The sequence below is a fragment of the Leucoraja erinacea genome, chromosome 9 (genome assembly GCF_028641065.1).
Source record: "Leucoraja erinacea ecotype New England chromosome 9, Leri_hhj_1, whole genome shotgun sequence".
NCBI lineage: Eukaryota > Metazoa > Chordata > Chondrichthyes > Rajiformes > Rajidae > Leucoraja > Leucoraja erinaceus.
In genome coordinates, this window is record NC_073385.1 from 37,332,405 (window position 1) to 37,347,530 (window position 15,126).

The window sequence follows — 15,126 nt, forward strand, 5'->3', positions numbered from 1 at the left end:
GATCATGATACCAAGTAACGTCCACTTTCAGCAATGATCTTCATTCCCAAGCGGTGTATGATCCCTAGGCTTTTGTTCTGGCACTACTCCACCAGATTATCGATCTTCCTCCTATACTCTGATTCGTCATTACTAATTCCTCTGACGACAGTGGTATTGTCAGTGAATTTCAACGTGGCATTGTCATCAGAGTCGGGGCTAAAGAGCAGGGGGTCAAGGATGAGGTCCTGTGATGCCCTTATGCTGATGGTCAGTGAGGAGGAGGTGTGGTTGCTAATTCATACTGATTGAGGTCTGCCAACGAGAAAGTCAAGGATCCAGTTGCATAGGGAGGAACAGAGATCCAATTCTCCAAGCTGGACAATGATTTTGGAAGGCATGATGGTTTTGAATACTGAGCTGTAGTTGATGAACAGCTTGAAATACACACTCTTGTTGACCAAGCAATCTAGCACAAATGCTGTTGATCTGTTGTGGCAGTAGGCAGAAGTGAATCATTATTTAGGCAGAGGTTGATTTGCGTCTGAACCAACATCTTGAAGCACTTTAACATCTTGAGTGCCACCAGTTTGTAGTCGTTGAGGCATTTACCTTGCTCTCCTTGGGCACAGATATTATGCGTGGCCTCAGAAGTTGGTTTTGGGAATGGATCTGCCGGCTCCGGCTGAGCCCCGGCAACAGGGGGCAAATTCAACTCACCGATTGGCCGGTAACTGCCAACGTGGCAGAGATCGGTCACCTCACCTGGCCAATGCGCTATATTTTTGTGGATGGCTTCTGGGGGGGATTTCAAGTGCACTCTCGTAATTTTGTCCAGATTAATAGAAGTGCCAGACCATCGGTAGCCGGAAAATCGGTGGTGGACCTGTACTATTTAAATTTCCTCGTATAGAGAAATAGAGAGAAATTAAATAAAAATACTAAATATGGACAAATCCTTTTGGTGTTGCTTTGAATTTGTTTTTGACATTATCTGAATGTTGGAGCTTTTGAAGTAATGTGTATAGATGTTAAATTCGAGCAGTGTAGTATGGAACTCGACCCAAAACATCACCCATTCCTTCTCTGCACAGATGCTGCGTGTCCTGTTACATTTGAGCAGACACTGCAAATTATGTACAGCTTGTTTGGCTTTTATATAAGGACAGTTTACCCGACCTACATTGTTATTTCCCTTTATTTTAAAGAGCAAACCTTTATCACTCATTGGAAATAATCTAAAAAATGTTCCATAGTAAACCAAAGACAAATTTCAAATAATAATAATAAAGGCACATTTTTCAAGCTTTAACTAGACCAATTGGGACTCATTGGGTCCCGTCCCCTCAACGCGCGGTTGTGTGGGGGGGGGGGGGGGGGGGGCCTGCGTCGTCACACACGCACCAGCCACCCCCCTTGATATTATATTAATATTATTCATTCGCTCCTTTTACCCCATCCCCACCATATCTACTCATGCATAGCCCCGAACACGCAGGCACGTCTAGAGAGGTAGGGGGAGGGGGAGGTGAGGGGGAGAGGGGTTGGGAGAGGGGCCTGGGGGTTGGAAGAGAGGCCAGGGGATGGTGCAAGAGAGAAGAGAGGCCAGGCGAAGTGAGAGGGGGGGGGGGGGGGGGGGGGGGGGGGGGGGGAGAGAGAGAGAGCCGCCGACCGAGGAGCCGAGAGAAAGCGATCCCCAAGAGGAAGTGACCCCCCAAGAGTCTTTTGAATAATGGGGGGAAGGAGGGAGAGGAGGGGGGAGGGAGAGGTGGGGAGGTGGGGGGGGGGTGAGAGGGCTGCGTCTTTTGAATAATGGGGGGGAGGAGAGAGAGGTGGGGGGTACGTCACTCGCAGTGCGCAGATTCAAGATGGCAGCACGCAGACCCATTGTGACGGGTGACATCACTCAAAGCGCAAGCAAGAAGACAGCCATTTTTTTTCCCCCAAAGTTTTTTCAGATTTTTGAACATTTTCATTAATAACTCGAGAAATAAAGCATGTCGATTTTTTAATACAATGTGATCACACAAACACACACACACACACACACACACACACACACACACACACACACACACACACACACACACACACACACACACACACACACACACACACACACACACACACACACAACACACACACACACACACACACACACACACACACACACACACACACACACACGATCAGACTTTTAATAGGTACTAGTCCAAGTGGGACCCGTTGGGTTCCTGTCACATGGGAGGCCTGGGCAACCCGTTCCCCAACGCAATATTCCACCCCCAAGCCCCCATGGGAGGCCTGGTCCCCCAACGCAACCCGTTCCCCAATGCAATATTCCACCACTCACCCATAGCCGACAGCTGCGCAGGGGCTGCTCATTTCGCCTCATGCAACCTCCCTCATTTTTAAACTTTAAAAAAAATGCACTTGCACTTGCTAGCTAGCAGAACTCAGTGTACTGTGACTTTAAAAAAATCCATTTGCACTTGCTAGGGCGAGCAGAACTCGGTGTACAAGGTTGCGAGCAGGGCTCCAATCCCAATGTGACATCACAGCTGTAAGCACGGGGGAAAATAAGTTATTTTTTCCAAGTTTCTGCACATTTGTGAACATTTTCATAAATAACTCGAGAAATAATGCATCAAATTTTCAGATAAGGCGAATTTTGACAAATTCGGAATATGTGAAAATGTCACCGTTGGCACGTTGTGTTTTCGAGGAGATGTGAAACCCACACGAGCATCACACACACACACACACACACAAATACATACACACAAATACATACACACAAATACATACACATCCAAGATCAGAGTTTTATAAGTAAATAGATATGATTATGCATACTATAATTGTTAACATGAAAAAGCAGATAAGTAAGATATTTATTATACTTTTAACATGCCTTTACCATACTTTTCTAGCACTATTGCTAATGCCAGACGATGCTCTATTTTACAAACTCCGTGCGGATGTCCGTGGCCATTTGGGTTTGACTGACCAAGCTATAACTGATTACAAAATTGCTATCAGCATCCAAGAAGATAAGTAAGCTGGATATCTGCTTTTGTGAGTGACTCTTAGATTAAGGATTTATAAAAACTTTGAATAAAAATGAACCACATTTTAACTTTTTTTTTGTACAAATATCTTAGTTCTGCCAATATATTAAAAATGAATTTAACATTATTCAATGCAACATGGTCTTATTTTATCACTCCAATATTTGCAATTATCATCCTTGTTAGAAAGATTACATAACATGTAATGTGTTCCTAAAATACGTAAATACAAAATAATTTTATTCTATCGTGTAGTTTCACGTTCTCTCTTATTTTCTTCCTTGGTACAAGATATGTGACCAATAAAATAATTTAAAAGAATGTTTTCAATATTGATGTCAAATCCTAAGATGCAAATAATTCTATTTAAATTGAAAAAAAAATGTTTCAATATGAAAATAAAGCATCAATGTTGAACATGGGTCAATTAGCTGATTTTCTTTCCATAATGTTTATAAAATTATTTTAATTGATAGTATTTTATTACTTGCCACTTAATCAAACGATACAGTGAACAGTATTGACCCTCCATCTGATCCACTGCATTACATATTAGGATCCTATTGAGATATGAACACAGTTCTGTTTGGAGCAGCAGTACCTCAAATTTGCTTTATCTTTGGTGGTGCTGTGCACTACGAGATGAATTCATAGTGGGGAAAAACCCTGCATTTGAATCAAATTGCAGCACAATGACTTGGAAAACAGAGGATATGCCAAAGGAAAAGTAAAATGACCTATGAAAATTGAATGAGCGGAGCATCTCTGCTATGAAAGATGATAGAATTTAAGAGAAGATTAGATATTAAAAGCACTTTTTTGCAGGGGGTGACTAAGCATGGCATTTCTTAGAAAAATGAACTCCACACTGCCATTCAGGTCGGAAAATGGATTAGAAATAATCTTGCAACTGAAACCTCAAACTAAAACTGGATACAGGAGCATCATGTAGCATAATTCCACTCGAATAATATGACAAGAATGTCCATGGAAAATCTGAAAGTAGGTGATATCAGAATGAGGATATTCTGAAATGCAATACTGTCAGGCTAATGCTATGGGAAAGTTACACTTTCACTAGTTGAAATGACACAAATCAGAGAGACACAACAAAAACAACTGAACTGAAAAAGTGTTGGAGTAACTCAATGGGTTAGGAGGACATGAATAGGCAATGTTTCGGGTCAAGACTCTTCTTCAGACTGATTACAATAGGGTGTGACAGTTTTAAGAGGAGTGGGGACGGAAAAATCTGGGTGAGTGATAGGTATATAAAGGTGAGGCAGGTTTTGATTAGACAAAGATCAGAGAAGACAAAAGAAGACGAAGGTTGTGAGATTAGAAGGGAAAAGGCATCCAGGTGAGGCACAAGGGAGAGAGAGGATAAAGGAGGAGGGTGGGGTGTGATTGGTTAGTTATCTAAAATCAAATTCAATGTACATGCAGACACTGACCACGGCAGCAGTCTGCAATTCTTCCTCAACCTTATCCTTCTGATCACATTGTTCAGGGTCATGCTTGGAAGAATGGCATGCAACATTCTTCTGCCGCATATTGTCTTCCATACCTTGAATAATACCATTACAAAACATCTCTGATCTTGTGCAAACACAGCTGACACAGAGAGAGAGAGAGAGAGAGAGCTTCTCCCTGCCAGTTCCAGACTGTCAAATATGATTCTCAACCTGGCACAATCTGAAAAGGGAGCTTAGCGTCCCTTTCACTGCTTCCAATTCTAATGTCAAATGTCCTTGCTATCTTGATTGTTTCTCATGTGAAGGGATGAAGGACAGCAGGTGATTGAGCTTTTTTTAAATCACCTGCCCATTTTTACATAAGTTCCCGCTCACACACCATTGGAGTGCCAGCATAAGTTTCCACTGCCACACTGTCCTTCAATGCTTCCTGATGTACGGAAAATTTCAGCAGAAATCTGACAGTAAGACCAGTCTAGGTCATCACCTTCCTTACCTGAGTTATATGTATGCCCTTTCACTACTATTCCCAATCAGCTTTATATTGCTTGTCACATTTTGCTACCTACAATTGAGAGCAAAATGCCCCCATTTTACTTCCTTTCTGCATTATTATCTACAGCAATAAAAAAAAAATCCATTATTCTTAACTGGTTCAATTCATGATTTTATAAAACTACAGAAAGAATCCAAAGCTCCTTTTGTAGTCATCTTGAATACCATTATGCCATTACATGGTTGATGGAGGCTGACTGATGGAAGTCCAGCCCTGTCTAAGCAAACAATGCTGCCCCACAACTGAAGGAAACAAAAACAAATTTCACAAAAAGGTAAGCAATACCTACTGACGTAACCACCTGGGTTGATTTATTTTCATCCTCAAATATCATAAAGATATAATTCAATATGTGCAAACACCAACTAAGAGCAACACTCGTGGTTCAGCAGCTTTCACCATAGGAACTTTTTCTATTTTCATGTTGACCTTTTAACAAACTTGAATTCATGTTAGATAGAACAGTACAGAACAGGAGCAGGCCTTTGGCTTGCAATGTCCATGCCGAACGTTAATCCAGGTTATATTTTTGGGCGTCACAGTGGTGCAGCGGTAGAGTTGCTGCCTTACAGCACCAGAGACTGGGGTTTATCCTGACTATGGTTGCTGTTTGTATGTTCTCCCTGCGTGGGTTTTCTCTGGATGCTCCGATTTCCTCCCACACTCCACAAAGATGTGCAGGTTTGTAGATTAATTAACTTTTGTAAATTGCCCCTAGTGTGTAGGATAGAACTAGTGTACGGGTGATCGTTAGTCAGTGCAGTCTCAGTTGGCCGAAGGGCCTGTTTCCATGCTGTATCTCTAAACTGAAACAACTCTTCCACTTGCACAGGATCCATATCACTCCAATACCTTACATATCCACGTGACTATTGAAAACCTCTTAAATGCCACTATCATCTCTGCCTCCACCATCACCTCTTGCGGTGCATTCCAGACACCCCAGATGCAAACAAACTGCTCCGCACATCTCCTTTAAGCCTTGCCTATCTCACCTTTTTATTTCCCACATTTTGATGTTACTGTTATGCCATAATTTCCAGGATAATCCCCTCTTGCAACACATTACCAATGTTTGACTTGTCATTTGTCTCCAACCTCCAAGAGTGAAATACATGTCAGAAGTTCTGATACGATTTGGGGATACACACGAAAAGATGGAGTAACTCAGCGGGTCAGACAGCATCTCTGGAGAAAAGGAATAGGTGACGTTTCGGATCAAGACCCTTCTTTAGTCTCAACCCGAAAAATATCACCTATTCCTTTTTTCCAGAGATGCTGTCTGACCCGCTGAGTTACTCCAGCTTTCTGTGTCCATCTTTGGTTTAAACCAGCATCTGCAATTCCTCCCTACACTGATACAACTCGTCAACTCAAGAGAGTTTATTGTCATGCGTCCCTGATAGGACAATGAAATTCTTGCTTTGCTTCAGCACAACGGAACATAGTAGGCATGGACTACAAAACAGATCAGTGTGTCCATATACCATTATATACGTATATACACACATGAATAAATAAACTGATCAAGTGCAAATACCAGATAATGGGCTATTAATGTTCAGAGTTTTGTCCGAGCCAAGTTTAATAGCCTGATGGCTGTGGGGAAGTAGCTATTCCTGAACCTGGCCGCTGCAGTCTTGAGGCTCCTGTACCTTCAACCTGAAGGTAGCAGGGAGATGAGTGTGTTGCCAGGATGGTGTGGGTCCTTGATGATGCTGCCAGCCTTTTTGAGGCAGCGACTGCGATAGATCCCCTCGATGGAAGGGAGGTCAGAGCCGATGATGGACTGGGCAGTGTTTACTACTTTTTGTAGTCTTTTCCTCTCTAGATGTCGAAGATTTATCCCAAATATCCCAACTAATTTCATCTGGGAACAAACTGGTATTGGAAGGAAAAGGTCAGGCTAACATGGCGAGTCATAAAACCATTCTTGCTTCAATTTGAATGATTTAATGAAAGCTTTATTCTGTATATTAGATAAGGGCAGTGGTGGAAAGGATTGAGAAGAAGAATTTGTTCATCGTGAACATGAATAAATGTAAAACCATTCTCCGACTTCACAACCAAAACCTACACATGAATAACCAGGTACAATTCAAATGCGAAGAAAACGGAGTACACGGCGTTCAAAGTTGGTGACCATGAGCCTCTCAAGACCAGAAGCAGTGAACCTCTCAAGAAAGTGGAGGACTTCAAGTACGTGGGAGTGAGGATGCAGAGCTCAGAGAATTACATCAAGGCTCGCTTGGAAAGCCCTCAATAACATGGGGAAAATCTGGACTTCTTGGATGTCTAGGGATCTCATACCGAGATTTTTCCATGCAAATGTAGAGACCATATTATTGTACTGGTGTGAGGCATAGACTCTCACTTAAGCACTATCCAAGTCTCTCGATGGTACCTACACCCGAATGCTCAGGAAAGTTCAAAATGTCAGTTGGAGGGACCACATCACCAATGCCCAGCTCGATGGGGAGATTCCACCTCTGACCTAGAAGATCAGGTCGAGAAGGTTGAGGCTCGCTGGTCACTGCCACCGCCACCCAAAAATGCCAGCAAACAAGGTTGTACTGTGGGAACCAACCCATGCAAGACGCGACTTGGGATGCCCAATCTAGACAATGCTGAAGACATTGATGGAAGACGCATGTGTAGAGACAAAAGAGGAGCTTGCCAGCTGCAAGGAGAACAGGGATGTGTGGTGCAAACGTCACCGGGCCCACCGGAAACTAGCACCACTGCATCGCTAAAGTTGTCAACAATTACAAAAGAAAAATTATATTACATCAGACAATAAATTTTAGACTAAAAGACAGCATGGAACACAAAGAATTGTTAAAGAAATTGTAATGATATTCGTTATCTCATTTATTGAATTTATTTAAGATTAAATTTTAATCCATCACTTTTAATATTGCTCTAATTATAATCCAGTTCTTTTTGCAATTTGAATTATCTTCGCTGCCAAAAATGAAAGTAATTTATGAATTTACACTTCCCAAATTACAGTAAATGTTTAGGATGAATTCCTATTTACAGTGCGAAGCCTGCAATGGTCCTTCCATGCAACTGTAGAGAAGGATCTACACGCAGAGATCCAAAATACATATATTTGTTATCCCTACATGAAGCCAGGAGAAATATTTGAATCACGGTTTCAATGAAGCCACAAGAGTATACGGTGAGACAATAAAATATTCAGTATCAAGAGCATAAAACATTCAGTGGGACCCCACTGAGGCGAATTTTGACACCTATTTAAAAACATATACATATGATAGATTTTGTGATAATGTAAAAATGGGTGATAACAACTTTGCAAACTGTTTGTACCTCTCCTGATCTTTTTTTCCAACAGAATAAATATTTGTTTTTCGATCCTAATAGATGATCTGCTATAATTTTATTCTAGAGAATGAATAAAACATTGCAGAGTGGGAGGATATCTTTCTGCTTTCACTTCTGAGAATGCCCCTGAAAAGTCTGTGCTTTCATAATAAAAGGGCTACCAGTTATTTTGTCTCATTTTCCATCTTAACAGCCATGATAGTAGTAATATTAAGATGGTTGAGATAGCTCTGACAGATAAGATTAAGATATTTGGATGAAGGGGAAAAGGGTATATTAAAGGAAAAAGAGTAACCAAGGAGAGGATAGGGCCCCATCAAAGACCAAAGTGAACACCAACGCGTGGAGCTGCAGGAGATGGGTAAGGTCTTCAGTGAATATTTCTCCTGTTTCTACCATGGGGAAGGACATTAAGACTATGGAGCTCAGCATAGTTATTGGGGACCTCTTGGGAGTAGTCTGCATTACAGCGGCAACGGAGACCCGACTAGGCCCCGGAACCGTGGTGGCTGCAGCGGAGACCCGACTCAGCCTTGGAGCTGTGGCGGCTGCAGCGACCACCCGCGGAGTTTGAACCGTCGCCTCGGCGCAGAGGGAGAACAAAGAGGGAAGAGACAGAGACGTTAAGATTTTGCCTTCCACCACAGTGAGGAGGTGTTTGGTGAACTCACTGTGGTGGATGTTAAATTTGTGTTGATTGTGTGTTTTTGTCATTTTTTAATTATATGTATGACTGCAGGGAAACAAAATTTCATTCAGACCGAAAGGTCTGAATGACAATAAACGAATCTAATCTAATTTAAGAAAGGCTGCAAAGAAAAATCTGTGAACTGTAGACTAAAAAACCTAACATCTGTTGTAGGCAAGTTACTGGAGGGGATTCTGAGAAATTGGATATACATGTATTTGGAAATACAGGAGTTAATTAGGGATAGTCAACAAGGCTTTGTGCATGGAAGATCATGCCTCACAAATTTGGTTGAGTTTTTGTAAAAACAATCAAGAAGGTCAATGAGAGCAGGGCTGGGGACGTACTTTAAATAGACTTCAACAAGGCCTTTGATAATGTTCCGTATGGAAGGCTACTCTGAAAAGTTGGATTGCAGGGGGTCCAGGATGAGCAAACTAACTGGATACATAATTGGCTCAATGGTAAGAAACAAAAGGTTGGAGTGGAAGGTTGTAACTAGTGGTGTGGCTCAGGGATATGTGGTGGACCCATTGGTGGTTGTCATTTGTATCAATAACTTGGATAAAAATGTACGAGGCATGTTTGGTGAGTTTGTGGATCACTCTAAAGTAGATGGTATTCTATACAGTGAAGAAGGCTACCAAGAATTACAGCGGGATTTTCATAAGCTGAGTAAATTGGCTGAGGAATAGCAAGTTGATTTTAATTCAGATAAGTGTGAGGTGTTGCATTTTGGGAAGTGAAACCAGGGTAGGGCTTTCACAGTGAACAGGGGAGTGTTGTAAAACAAAGCGCTTAAGGAGTACATGTGCGTGAAAGGAGTACATGTTTCCTGAAAGCATCACATTCAGTGATGGAAATGGGTTTTAGGAACTAGGGGTACTCTAAGGTCCATGAGGCTGAGATTGGGAAGGGGGGGGGGGGGTGGGGGGTTTATGTGCGGTCATACCCACGTAAGAGTACAAGAATGCATAACCTATTTATTGTGTGTTTATAATATAGTTTATTGTGTATTATATGTCATAGCTGCTTTCTTGCTCTCTCTCTCTCTCTCTCTCTGTGTTCAGATTACAAAATGTTCCATAATGGTATATAATCTCCATTTTTTTCTGTCACCTCTTTCTTTCTGCATGTTCCGCTGTCTTTTAAAGTATCTCAGTGCGCTCATTTTTACAGGGGTACACAAATCTGAAATTTATAGAAATTTGATAGTGATATATAATATATATAATAAAATATTTCCACTTGCACTATTGTCTTGCTAAATAAAACCACCCACAATAATATATTCACCACATGATTTTGGCTGGAAAAAACTATTGGTACGACTTATTTAATTTTCTCCCCATCCATTTTAATTTAACTAAAACACTTAATCTAAAAATGCAGTTTCTTATTGGGGCAGATAATAGAAAAAGTAATGCCCTTGGAGACAGGGGCTGATTGGACGGGAGGAAACCGATTTGTTGATTGGATGGGAATTTTAAGGGAAGCTCCTCGGTAATTGGATGCAACCCCCTTGGAGACAGCGGGTGATTGGCCGCCAAATAATCGGGCACAAAAAATTGACAAATAGAAAACCAAAAAATCGGAATTCCGTTTTAAATCTGATATAAGGTGCATAGGGTGGGTATCGATTAATTCTAGACAACAGATTTAAAAAAAAAAATCTAACCCCATTAAATCACTCAGGGTGTATTATGTTATGTTCTACAGTATGAAGTGTACAGCAAAACTGGCACTTCCGGAGTGGTCTATCATGTTGTTTCTTCAGCAGACCACGGGTTAAGTGCTGGAGAACTCAGCAGGTCAGGCTGGATCTATGGAGGGTCTGAAGAAGGGTCTCGACCCAAAACATCACCTATTCCTTCTCTCCAGGGATGCTGCCTGACCCGCTGGGTTACTCCAGCAAAAGACAGAGAGACACAGCGAGAGAGGGAGAGAGGGAGGGAAGGAGAGAGCAAAAGACAGAGACACAGCGAGAGAGGGAGAGAAGGAGAGAGCGAAAGACAGAGACACAGCGAGAGGGCGAGTACGAGAAGGAGAGAAGGAGAGAGAGCGAGTGAATAATAACATAACGTGGAATAATAAAATAACGTGACTACCTGCACACCAAAAGAAGCCCGTGCTCGCGGTCCGGAGCAATGACAGCGAGTTTATTAAATTCCCCCATGAATTTTATTCAAAGGAACGTGGTGTCATTAATACATGGTCAAAACACAATTACATTTACTGAGGAATGTGGAACGATGTATTGATGGCACATTGTATAACCACGTGTTAACTACTGGCTCTTAACAAGTCCTAACAGTGGTAGTTAACAATTTTTTTTCATCTCATGGCCATTGCAGCATGACTCATAATGATTATCCATGGTCATTTAAAAAATAAAAATAAACGGATTTAACAATTCTGACTCCCTTCTTGTACAGAAATTGGACATAAGCTGGAAACTGAAAAGTAGGGGAACGCCGTCCCCCTGCATACCCCCCCACATTTCCATCACTGATCACACGTGAACAGGGTGGTTAAGATGACTTATTGGAGTGCTGGCGTTCAGTAGCAATTAATTCAACAACTCAAAATTGAATATTGAAGTCGGGACATTTTGTTACATGACATTGTTAAAGGCCTCACCTGGAGCCTTGCATTATTTTTGGTCACCCTGCTCTCGGAAAGCTATGAAGCTGTGTTGCTAAGCACAGGTTGGGCTTGACCTAAAACGTGAAATGATCTTGTAAAGCAAATGGATTGTATTGTTGGCTGGCCCCGCCTGCCCTGTGCTTGACTTGACATGGATTGACTTGACATGAAATGAATTGAAATGGATAGTTGGCCCTGCACTCACTGTGCTTGACTTGACTCACAACACCAATGCTAGTGCTCCAGACTCCCCCCACCCCCCCCACATTGGCCACCAATATTGGAATTGGTGGTGAGGTGGAATATTGTGTTGGGGGATCAGCCCTCCCGTGTGAACCTGGGACCCAACGGGTCCCGCTTGGTCTTGTTTAACTTAATCTGAGAGATACTGTAGCACCCATGACATTGGCACATTTCCCCAGCTGATGAGACAATGTAGATTGAACTCCTGCAGAGCTTGAATCCACAAACTTTTTATTCAACCACATAAATCTTATCAATGTAGTTATTCTGGCATATATAACATAAAACTGCAATATTTTCCAGTCTCCATCCACTACACATAATGCACACCTGAACCTAAAATTGCATTAAGAATTTACATGGTAAACAAATGAAATGTAATTAGTCATCAGATGTATTGGATGTATAATTAATTCATGTCTCTGCAGCGAGTGTGTGAGTTAGAGAGAAACACAATGTTTGCTTTATTAACCTCAAAGACACATGTTTCAATGATCTGATCTCATAAAAATAATAATTGCAACAGTGGTTTGGCTTCATTTCTGCAAAAAAAGTTATTTTACATTTAGTGTACCATTAAACTATCAATTGGATCTTTACCTGACGTATATAAAGCAAAATATAACATTTTGGGAGAATGAATGCCATTTTACTACTTTCCGTTAAGGCCCTAAATGCATTGTTGCAACTGGAGGTCAAGAATGTGCATTATTTTATAATGTTCATTACCAGACAGGGTCTGAACCAATCAAAAAATTAACCAAAATATTTCAGGAGATGAAAGTGCATTTGTGAGACTAACTTTTCAAGCAAGTGCCAAGAGAACAAATGAAGTGCCAAGCCACATTTACATAAAGATTTTAGCAATATGCCAAACAAGAACATTATAAAATGAAATTGCAATTCAAACCATTGGTGTCATTGGTGTCTGAAGGTGGCATCCTTTAAAACAGCAGAATGGTTTGAACGTTGCTATCTTCAAGGATTTTTTTACCCACTGTTGGCCTGTGCAAAGCCAATGATGCCCTGTTGAAGAATACCGATAGCGCTGAACACAATATTCTAATACTCAGTCATTGTCATTCATTATCCTCTGTAGTGCTGTCTTACAGAAAATCAGAGATATTTTTTGAAGCACAGCTTGAAATTCAATTGAACAACATTTGAAATTAAAATCAAATTTGTCAGTGAGTGAAAGAGAAAAGCTGGCGAGGTGTGCAGCCTTCTGCAGGGTAAAGTAATGGTTTTAGCCCTGTATTGGTTGGAGCATCATGAGATCATAAGTGATAGGAGCAGAGGTAGGCCATTTGTCCCATCAAGTCTACTCCACCATTCAATCATAGCTGATCTATCTCTCCCTCCTAACCCCATTCTCCTGCTTTCTTCCCATAATCTCTGACACCCGTATTAATCAAGAATGTATCTATCTTAAATATATCCATTGACTTGGCCTCCACAGCCTTCTGGGGCAAAGACATCCACAGATTCACCACCCTCCGACTAAAGATAGCATAGAACGTAGAAGAGTACAATACAGGAACAGACCCTTTGTCCCACATGATGCTGTTAAACAAATTTCTGCTTGCGTATCCCTCCACTCCCTGCATATCCAATGGCTCTTAAATGCCCTCATCATATCTGCTTCCGCCATCACCCGTGGCAGCATGTTCCAGGCATCCACCATTCTCTGTGTAAAATATCTTGTGCCGCACATCTCTTTTACATCAGACTCACTGATTTGTTCAAGCATGTGAGCTTTTCTCTATATTTCAGCAGAAATTAGAGCACAGAAATTAGCAACCTTTGTGGCACCAAAACCAGCGCTCAACCCTGCTGCCTCTGTAGGCGTTAATTAGATTAGCAAACACATGGCACAGTGACACAGCTGATAGAGCTGTTGCCTCATAGTGCCAAAGACCCTGGTTCATTCCTGACTTTGTGTGCTGTCTGTGAGGAGTTTGCATGTTCTCCCTGTGACCACATGCTTCTCTTCTACCCACATCCCAAAGACATGTTGGTTTGTAGGTTAATTTGCCACTGTAAATTGCTCCCCATGAGTAAGGAATGAATGCAAAAGTGGGATAACATAGAACTAGTGTTAACGGGTGATCGATGGTTGGTGTGAATTTGGTGGGCTGAAGGGCCTGTTTCTACGCTGTATCTCTAAACTAAACAAAACACTTTTATTTGGCCCAGTATCCTCTTTGCACTATTTCACAGTCAAAATGTACTGCACCTTCCCACACCAGCTGTTTAATTTAGATTTCAGCCAGGCACCTATGATATAGATGAAATTCAACACGAGTGCATAAAAATACCTTTTGGATTTGTACAGATGTACTTGCCATCTGCTCCGTTGATTGGGAAACATCAGTTCCTGATGCCTCCAAATCAGTAAGGTAACCTGTGTGATTTTATTTGTCCATCTGTCCTCCTTCAGCTGAGCAGACATCATTGAAAATAACTTCTAAAGTTTTCTTCATTGATTAGAAGAAATCATTGGTAGCTTGTGGATTTATTAAAGGCTGAGAGAGCAAGAAAGACCGTTTTCTTTTACTTGTATCTGATGATTAGAATTGATGTTTCCCTACAGTAACACTGAAAAGGCAACCATTATTTATGGTAGGTGAATTTGCAATGAGAATTGTGCATACATGTCATGTCGAACGTGGAGCCTGGAATGGTCACACAGTCCTTGATAAATGTAACATAGAACAGTACAGTACAAGAATGGGCCCTTCATCCCACAAAGTCCATGCTAATCATGATGCCAAGTTAAACTCACCTGCTAGCACATGATCCATATCCTTCCATTCCTTGCATATTCATGTCCTATTTAAAAGCCTCCTAAATGCCACTATTGTATCTGCCTCCGCCACCCTTTAAAGTGAGTTCCAGGCACCCACCACTCTCTTTGGAAAAAAATAGCCCTGACCATCTGATTTAAACTTTGCCCATCTCATTTTAAGGCCCTCTCGACTTTGACATTCCAAACTTTTATCATATCTCCACTGAACCGCAGGAAATGTCAATTTACCTCCCCCATTGACTCTATCCAAGGACCCAAGCAGTCTTTCCAGGTGAGGCAGAGGTTCACCTGCACCTCCTCCAACCTCA

The 15,126-nt window shown here is 41.6% G+C and overlaps 1 protein-coding gene across 5 annotated transcripts in view; it reads left to right on the plus strand.

Annotated features, from left to right (window-relative positions):
• The window catches only part of ttc6 (tetratricopeptide repeat domain 6), a 162,003-nt gene extending 158,541 nt beyond the window's left edge, over positions 1-3,462 (plus strand). For all 5 annotated transcript variants that reach the window (XM_055640545.1, XM_055640546.1, XM_055640547.1 and 2 more), the window contains one exon: positions 2,913-3,462. In XM_055640545.1, the coding sequence (XP_055496520.1) occupies positions 2,913-3,040 (128 nt within the window). In that variant the 3' untranslated portion in view covers positions 3,041-3,462. The remainder of the gene's footprint in view (positions 1-2,912) is intronic.
• The last annotated feature ends 11,664 nt before the right edge of the window (positions 3,463-15,126 follow it).